The 8,915-nt window shown below is 41.2% G+C and overlaps 1 protein-coding gene and 1 long non-coding RNA gene across 3 annotated transcripts; both read left to right on the forward strand.

Annotated features, from left to right (window-relative positions):
• Positions 1-647: 647 nt before the first annotated feature.
• On the forward strand, positions 648-4,827 carry LOC139023246 (uncharacterized). Its single transcript, XR_011474394.1, has 2 exons — positions 648-905; positions 4,749-4,827. It is a non-coding gene; the product is annotated as an uncharacterized lncRNA (long non-coding RNA).
• Positions 4,828-5,264: 437 nt separating this feature from the next.
• On the forward strand, positions 5,265-6,771 carry LOC111954333 (complement C1q-like protein 2). 2 transcript variants are annotated; one of them, XM_023973980.2, is made up of 4 exons: positions 5,328-5,474; positions 5,523-5,599; positions 5,950-6,087; positions 6,390-6,771. In XM_023973980.2, the coding sequence occupies exons 1-4, from the start codon at positions 5,407-5,409 to the stop codon at positions 6,680-6,682; spliced, it is 576 nt and encodes a 191-aa protein (XP_023829748.1). In that variant the 5' UTR covers positions 5,328-5,406; the 3' UTR covers positions 6,683-6,771. The 2 variants fall into 2 exon arrangements, with proteins under 2 accessions (XP_023829747.1, XP_023829748.1); XM_023973979.2 differs by having other exon boundaries at positions 5,265-5,599.
• The last annotated feature ends 2,144 nt before the right edge of the window (positions 6,772-8,915 follow it).

The following is an 8,915-nucleotide window of genomic DNA, read 5'->3' on the forward strand; positions in this document are numbered from 1 at the left end:
TTTTCTTTTTTTAAGGATGGCCAGTGGCACACTTCAACACTCAGCCAAAATTTACAAACGAAGCATTTGTGTTTAGTGAGTCGGTCAGATCAGAGACAGTAGGGATGACCAGGGATGTTCTCTTGAGAAGCGTGTGAATTGTACCATTTACCTGTCCTGCTAAGCATTTGAAATGTAACAAGTGCTTTTGGATGTCAGGGAAAATGTATGGAGTAAAAAGTACATAATTGATTTMTTTAGGAATGTAGTGAAGTAAAAGTTGTCAAATATGAATAGTAAAGTACAGATACCCCAAAAAACGAYTTAAGTAGTACTTTAAAGTATCTTTACTAAGTACTTCACACCCCTGAATGGAGTCGAYATCATCCCACAGAAAGGTGTAGAGAACTGTAATTGAATGGAAACCAATCAGCAGCAGAATGATAACTGCCAGACTCAATGGACAACCTACCAAACTAACAGTAATCACATGTTATGCTCCCACAAACGATGCTCTTAGGGACTCATGACGTTGTTCCGGTTGCTTCTCTCCTAGTTGTGTACTGTATGCTGTTAGAATCTATGCTAACAGCATGTCTATAAACATGGTATCGCTAATGGATTAGGGTTAAATGGGTGAACAGTGGCAAGTGTTACTGAGTGGACCGTCCTGGCTAAGGTGATTGAGTCTAGGTAAGTCCAATAATCGCTGATGCGTGTGACGGGGGTAAGGCAGGTGTTCGCGTAACTGATGATGGCAGAAGTGCTGGGGAGCCTGGTCCTCTCGAGCGCCAGGGGGGAAGAGCGGGAGCAGGGCTGGACAATATGTTTAGTTGAATTGAATGTTTTCACTTATGTAACCAAAGAGCCTCAGAAACTGTATGTACCATACATACTGCAGTCTCACAGAAAACAGTTTTGTTAACGTAACCTAATTTTATAAATCCTTTTTGTTCTGTTCTGGAAAAAAACAAATAAAGGATCCAACTACCCATGTCTCAAGAATGTTGTTTTATTTGTTTTAAACATTGATGATAGAGAAACAAGTGTATTTCTTGTTATCATCCATATCTGCTATTTCACTGTTATGTCAGTTGGCCATACGGGTATTATGTTTAGATATTTTCTTCCTTTACTACTATAGATAAAACATAGACATACATTTTATAAGAAATATTGTGGAATGCTCCTTTAATCAAAATAATTATTTTGTCTTTGTTTCTATTACAGTAAAAAGCGAAGGGTCGGTTGATGTCATTTTTGACACACAGAGTTGAGTGAACTTTGCTGATACCAGGGTTGCAAAATTCGGTATTACTACAAATCCCGGTGGTGCCAGAACATCCCAGGTGGAGAGTCCGCGGATTCCTGCTTTTCCCTCCTGATTCCAGGAATCTTCCAGCCAGGATTTCTGCAAAAGCTGGGGATTTATTGAAAAGTTCCAGAATTTTGCAACCCTGGTTACATTTTAAATAACCAATCCATATATATCTAACTCAACATATGGAGGAGCAGTCAGAATCTCAGCAAATCTCTCCCACCCGGTTCGTTCAAAAGCCCTGTGATGGAGTCCCGTTTGGCTGTGGTGGTGTTGCTTTGCTGTTGTGTGGTTGAGACTCAGACGGAGAGTGAGCCTATCTCACCAACCACCTGGGCCCAAACCAGCGTTCCCATCTCACATCTTTCTCTAGCTGTCCCGTCCTGAGGTTGACAGCTGCTGAGGGAACTGACAGCCCGAGTGGAGAAGACTGAGAGAGCGAGGGTAACAGTAATGTTGGCCATTCTTATCTATTTGTCCCTAGACTAGTTTCTTTATGTGTGTCGGTATTCCTACGGGCGTGCCAGGAAAGTGTGTGTCTGATTTCCTACGGAGCGTGCAGAACACTGTGTGCTGTGTGCTGTGTGTGGTGTGTGTGTGTGTGCTGTGGTCGCTGTGGGTGTGGTGGTGTTGTGGTGGTGGTGTAGGGTCGTGTGTGTGGTTGTGTGTAGGTTGTGTGTGTGTGTGTGGTGTGTGTGTTGTGTGTGTGTTTGTGTGTGGACCTAACTAAAATAATAAAGAAAACAAATAATACTAAGGCCAGGGTGTGACAGTACCCCCCCCCCCCCAAAGGTGCGGACTCCGGCCGCAGAACCTGAATCCCAGGCGGGCTCCGGCATTCGCCCTGGGTTAGGGTTAGGGTTAACCCTAACCCTAACCCTAACCCTAACCCTAACCCTAACCCAAATAATACTAAGGCCAGGGTGTGACACATACATACTGCAGTCTCACAGAAAACAGTTTTGTCCACATAACCTGATTAAATAAAATGCTTTTTGTTCTGTTCTGAAAAATAAAACAAAAATAAGGATCCTACCTACCCATGTCTCAAGAATGTTAAAAAATAATAATAATATTGGTTATAGAGAAATAAGTGTATTTCTTGTTATCAATATCTGCTATTTCAAGGTTATGTCAGTTGGCCATACGGGTATTATGTTTAGTTTTTCTTCCTTTACTACTATAGATAAAACATAGACCTACATTTTATAGAAATATTGTGGAATGCGCTTTAATCAAAATATGCTTTTTTGTCTTTGTTGCTCTACTTCAGGGTTGGTGATGTCATTTGTTGACAGACAGAGTTGAGTGAACCTGGCTGATACCAGGGTTCATAGTCGCCAACAATCTGTCAGATAAAACCATGAATTATTACTTGAGAAGAGAAAAACACTTTTTTTCTGTGGTTAACTTCCTCCTCGTAATATGGTTACATATTTCTAATGACCAGTGAGGAGTCCAATGGCTGCTCAGGGGGTGGGGACACAGACCAAAAACACTCACGTGTATCCTTACAAATATCTGCATAGGGTTAAATCAGATGCCGTGTTGATGAGAAACATCTAGTTGATTATTAATTTTTTGGTTCTGAAGAAGAATTATTATTTTGGCATACTCCTATTCCCATGGAACCCGATGTTATTGTTTTACCAGGCATGTGTATAAATAGCCAACAGGAATGACTAGTTACAAACACCTTAATTTGTTGCTTTATTAAGAGATGGAGTCTGTCTGTGTTCTGCTGCTGTTGCTGTGCTGCTGCAGTCTGTCTGGTGCGCAAGTTGTGAGCAGTAGTGAGGGAAACGTCGCAAGCAAAAGCTCTCAACGCGTTGACGGCAAAGTAGGAAACATCTGGATGAAAGAGCTGCTGGAGAGTGTCGGTGAAGCTGCTGCCACCACCGGCTCCCTATCGGACATCTACACTGTGCTGAGAGAACTTAGTGTCAAAATGGAAAGAGTGAGTAACTGAGCACGATATGATGGTGTTCTTGCTACATTTTGTAATATTGTGAATTGCCCCAACGGCCTGTACTTCTATAGACAAAGTTCATTTCAATCAGTTTTGGTGTTTTTGTGTGTGTTCTTGAAATAATTTACACCTGTTTCTTCACAGAGAGACTAAGGTGGCGTTCTCAGCATCACTCTTCCCATCATCTCAACACAAAGGGCCCTTTAAAATTGACACCACCCTGATATTCACAAATGTTATCACAAACATTGGCGAAGCTTACAACTCTGGAACAGGTAGTTTATTTTACAGCATAATTACTGTTTCTAATTTCATTTATTTTAAATTGTAATATGAGCTCAGAGGGCTTTGATTGTCCGTGACTTTTATATACCTTCGAACATCAAACATGCAAGTCAACTATTCTATATAAATTGAACCAAAAGGAATTCATGTTTATCACGAGTATGATGTTGAAATGAATGCATCTATTGCATGCATCTCATCTGTCTGCACTGCAGGTGTCTTTGCTGCACCGGTGAGAGGGGTCTACTACTTCACGTTCACTTGCAGTTCTGGGACTACAGGAAAAGTGAATGCGGCCCTGTTGAAGAATGGCCAAAATATGGCTGCAATGATTGAAAATGATAAAACTGACAGCATGGGGTCAAATAGTGTAATACTGCAGTTAGATGAAGGTGATCATGTTATCATTATCCTCTGGAGGGACAACAGCATCTATGACAATGGATACAGGAGCACATTCACTGGTGTCCTGCTCTTTCCAATGTGAGGAGAGCATACCATTTGCTTGTTGTAACTATAATGATTGTAAAGTTTTGTAGGAATGTATGTACAATAATCAAACACTGATGTTCGTCATCCTTCAGGAAATACTACAGGTGCATTTCTCCAACGTTTATGCAAACAGGATTCTGAAGGTTTTACAAATGTATGATTTATAAAGATTCTTAATCACCAATAGAGTACAACTGGTTTATCAGATGTCGCAGATGCATAGGAATCCCCCCACTAAGATATCCAGCACTAACTACAGTGAGCCTGAGCACACTGTACTAGAGCATATGTGTAAGGACCGACGCCAGAGATGAGAAGCAGGTACGGGGAGTCAACATTTCATCAGGAACAAACAGGTAACAGGACAGGAACAGCGTCAGCACACGGGTAAACAAGGACATATGACAATCAATGCAGAAGCAGGGAACAGAGTTGGGAACCAGACAGATATAGGGAAGGTAATGACAGAGGTGATTGAGTCTAGGTAAGTCCAATAATCGCTGATGCGTGTGACGGGGGTAAGGCAGGTGTGCGTAATGATGATGGCAGAAGTGCTGGGGAGCCTGGTGCCCTCGAGCGCCAGGGGGGAAGAGCGGGAGCAGGCGTGACAATATGTTTAGTTGAATTGAATGTTTTTCACTTATGTAACCAAAGAGCCTCAGAAACTGTATGTACCATACATACTGCAGTCTCACAGAAAACAAGTTTTGTTAACGTAACCTAATTTTATAAAATCCTTTTTGTTCTGTTCTGGAAAATAAAACAAATATAAGGATCCAACCTACCCATGTCTCAAGAATGTTGTTTTATTTGTTTAAACATTGATGATAGAGAAACAAGTGTATTTCTTGTTATCATCCATATCTGCTATTTCACTGTTATGTCAGTTGGCCATACGGGTATTATGTTTAGATATTTTCTTCCTTTACTACTATAGATAAAACATAGACATACATTTTATAGAAATATTGTGGAATGCTCCTTTAATCAAAATATTATTTTGTCTTTGCTGTTCTATTACAGTAAAAAGCGAAGGGTCGGTTTGATGTCATTTGTTGACACACAGAGTTGAGTGAACTTTGCTGATACCAGGGTTGCAAAATTCCGGTAATTACTACAAATTCCCCGGTGGTCCAGAAATCCCGGTTGGAGGAGTCCCGGATTTCCTGCTTTTCCCTCCTGATTCCAGGAATCTTCCAGCCAGGATTTCTGCAAAAGCTGGGGATTTTTGAAAAGTTCCCAGAATTTTGYAACCCTGGTTACATTTTAAATAAACCAATCCATATATATCTAACTCAACATATGAGGAGCAGTCAGACATCTCAGCAAATCTCTCCCACCCGGTTCGTTCAAAAGCCCTGTGATGGAGTCCGTTTTGGCTGTGGTGGTGTTGCTTTGCTGTTGTGTGGTTGAGACTCAGACGGAGAGTGAGCCTATCTCACCAACACCTGGGCCAAACCAGGTTCCCATCTCAACATCTTTCTCAGCTGTCCCGTCTGAGGTTGACAGGCTGCTGAGGGAACTGACAGCCCGAGTGGAGAAACTGGAGAGCGAGGGTAACAGTAATGTTGGCCATTTCTTATCATTGTCCCTAGACTTAGTTTCTTTATGTGTGTCGGTATTCCTACGGGCGTGCAGGAACAGTGTGTGTCGATATTCCTACGGGCGTGCAGGAACACTGTGTGTGTGTGTGTGTGTGTGTGTGTGTGTGTGTGTGTGTGTGTGTGTGTGTGTGTGTGTGTGTGTGTGTGTGTGTACTCATGCATGATCAATAGAAGTGTGTGTTCATCATGCTCTGTCATTATTTCACAGTATCATTGGAAAGAAGTGCAAAAGTTCAGGATGTCAAACTATCYGKCTTGAAAYGTTTGATGTGTAGTAATCTGAACATAATGTATTTTTACAGGCAAACCAAAAGTGGCCTTCTCCACTTCACTTAGGGTCAGTGAGGAACATTATCACTTCGGACCTTTCGACGAGGACACCACCGTGGTGTATAAAAAGGTCACTACAAACATCGGTGAAGCATATAACCCAGAAACAGGTATTTACCCACTAGATAAGTCTCTCAGCATTTTATTAAAGGTGCAATCTGTAACTTAATTTTGTGTCAAACGCTGTCCTGCACTTGTAAACTGAGGGGATGGGACTTAGCGCATCAAACAGTTTGTTTAATCTTTCGGTTCTTGGCTGAAAGTGTTTGTAGTACTGAGTTGCCATTGGCAATGATGAAAGCTACAGATTGCACGTTTATGTATTTTACTGAGGTGTCTTTATGTCCTTGTTCTGTTGTGTCATAATCACACAAAGTTGTTTTTGTCCACCTTGCTTTCCCACCTGATGCAGGTGTCTTTACTGCACCTGTGGGAGGGGCCTACTACTTCACATTCACTTGCAATGTTGGGAATTCAGGGGTGGCGAATGCAGCGTTGCTYAAGAACGGTGTGAACATGGCTGCCGTCTATGAAWATGCCRACCCAAAATCCGGTATTTACCACAGCGGGGCCAATGGAGTCACACTAGTCCTGGTGGAAGGAGACAAAGTCAATGTGGTTCTCTGGAGTGGCAGTAGCATATTTGACAACAGCAGAATTAGCATGTTCAGTGGTTACCTTCTATTTCCTATCGATACTAAGTAATAGTAAAAGGCTGATAATTACATGGCATGACTTAGCAAGAATTGAAAATGCTTATTTCAACATTTCATTAAAGGAATAATCCACTCAAACTATCTTCTGGTATTTTTTTAATTAGTCCACTGTTGATTCAGTCCCAAAAAATGTTTGCGCTGCTGGTACGAACTGGTGAAACCAACATAACAGTAGTTGGTTGGGCTTGACGCACCAGGGCTGCTTGTACACAACCTAAAGCCTGTCTGGACTCACATTGTATGAGACTGTAATCCATCACCAGGAAGACAAAAAGTCAGGGGAGAGGACTAACAAATCATCTCCAACATCTCCTGAAAACAGAAAGGTTGGACTGTTGGGCATGGGGCTAACAACCCGAAACCGCAAAAACTTTGTCCTACAAAAACCGCAACAAATTACAATTCTACAATTGGATGCAAAGATCTCCCAGAGTCCCAGACTCGTATGACCACCATCAGTGAAAGCCTAYGGGAAACTAGTGACTGACTTATGGGAGCACTAAACACCAAAAACAAACTGCACTTTGGCTTTTGTCATTTTTGAACAATGTTTGAGTCCAGAAAGCTGGCACAGGTTTCCAACGAAATGAGGAGATACAAGTTACAGATCTTGGGGGTGAGTGAAGTGAGGTGGACTAGTTCTGAATCCACGAGAACCAGCGCTGGAGAAACAGTACTACACGCTGGTGTCAGTGGTGGAAAAYGTACCCAATTGTCATACTTGAGTAAAAGTAAAGATACATTAATAGAAAATGACTCAAGTGAAAGTGAGTCACCCAGTGAAATACTACTTGAGTAAAAGTMTAAAAGTATTTGGTTTTAAATATAMTTACGTATCAAAAGTAAAAGTGTTAATCATTTCACATTCCTTATATTAAGCAAACCAGACGGAACCATTTTCTTTTTTTAAGGATGGCCAGTGGCACACTTCAACACTCAGCCAAAATTTACAAACGAAGCATTTGTGTTTAGTGAGTCGGTCAGATCAGAGACAGTAGGGATGACCAGGGATGTTCTCTTGAGAAGCGTGTGAATTGTACCATTTACCTGTCCTGCTAAGCATTTGAAATGTAACAAGTGCTTTTGGATGTCAGGGAAAATGTATGGAGTAAAAAGTACATAATTGATTTMTTTAGGAATGTAGTGAAGTAAAAGTTGTCAAATATGAATAGTAAAGTACAGATACCCCAAAAAACGAYTTAAGTAGTACTTTAAAGTATCTTTACTAAGTACTTCACACCCCTGAATGGAGTCGAYATCATCCCACAGAAAGGTGTAGAGAACTGTAATTGAATGGAAACCAATCAGCAGCAGAATGATAACTGCCAGACTCAATGGACAACCTACCAAACTAACAGTAATCACATGTTATGCTCCCACAAACGATGCTCTTAGGGACTCATGACGTTGTTCCGGTTGCTTCTCTCCTAGTTGTGTACTGTATGCTGTTAGAATCTATGCTAACAGCATGTCTATAAACATGGTATCGCTAATGGATTAGGGTTAAATGGGTGAACAGTGGCAAGTGTTACTGAGTGGACCGTCCTGGCTAAGTACATGTAGTAAGAAGTGGTAGTTGCATCACTTGGTGTCCATTCCAAGGAGATACTAGGAGTTGGAAGAGACTGGGCGCCATGGCAACTTTCATTTAGTGTCTTTGACTGGTCAGTCCTTGAGTAAACATTCTTAAACCTTGGAAGAGTCGTGCAAGGATGAGGAACCTATTTTTATTATCTGAGAATGTTTTACATCTTATCTGGTTCATAGTCGCCAACAATCTGTCAGATAAAACCATTAATTATTACTTGAGAAGGGAAAAACACTTTTTTTCTGTGGTTAACTTCCTCCTCGTAATATGGTTAAATATTTCTCATGACCAGTGAGGAGTCCAATAGCTTCTTGTTATGTAATCAAGGAGTCTCAGAAACTGAATGTACCATACATACTGCAGTCTCACAGAAAACAGTTTTGTCCACATAACCTGATTAAATTAAATGCTTTTTGTTCTGTTCTGGAAAATAAAACAAAAATAAGGATCCTACCTACCCATGTCTCAAGAATGTTTAAAAAAAAAAATGAATATAGGCGGCAGGACTTAGAGAAACAATCCATAACGACCAGGATTGCGGTATTACCCTGTGATAGTGGAAGATCAATCAGAAAATCCACCGACAGGTGCAACCAAGGCCGCTGTGGAACGGGTAAGGGGTGTAGCTTACCTA

The sequence above is a fragment of the Salvelinus sp. IW2-2015 genome, linkage group LG28, assembly GCF_002910315.2.
Source record: "Salvelinus sp. IW2-2015 linkage group LG28, ASM291031v2, whole genome shotgun sequence".
NCBI classification, from domain to species: Eukaryota; Metazoa; Chordata; class Actinopteri; order Salmoniformes; family Salmonidae; genus Salvelinus; species Salvelinus sp. IW2-2015.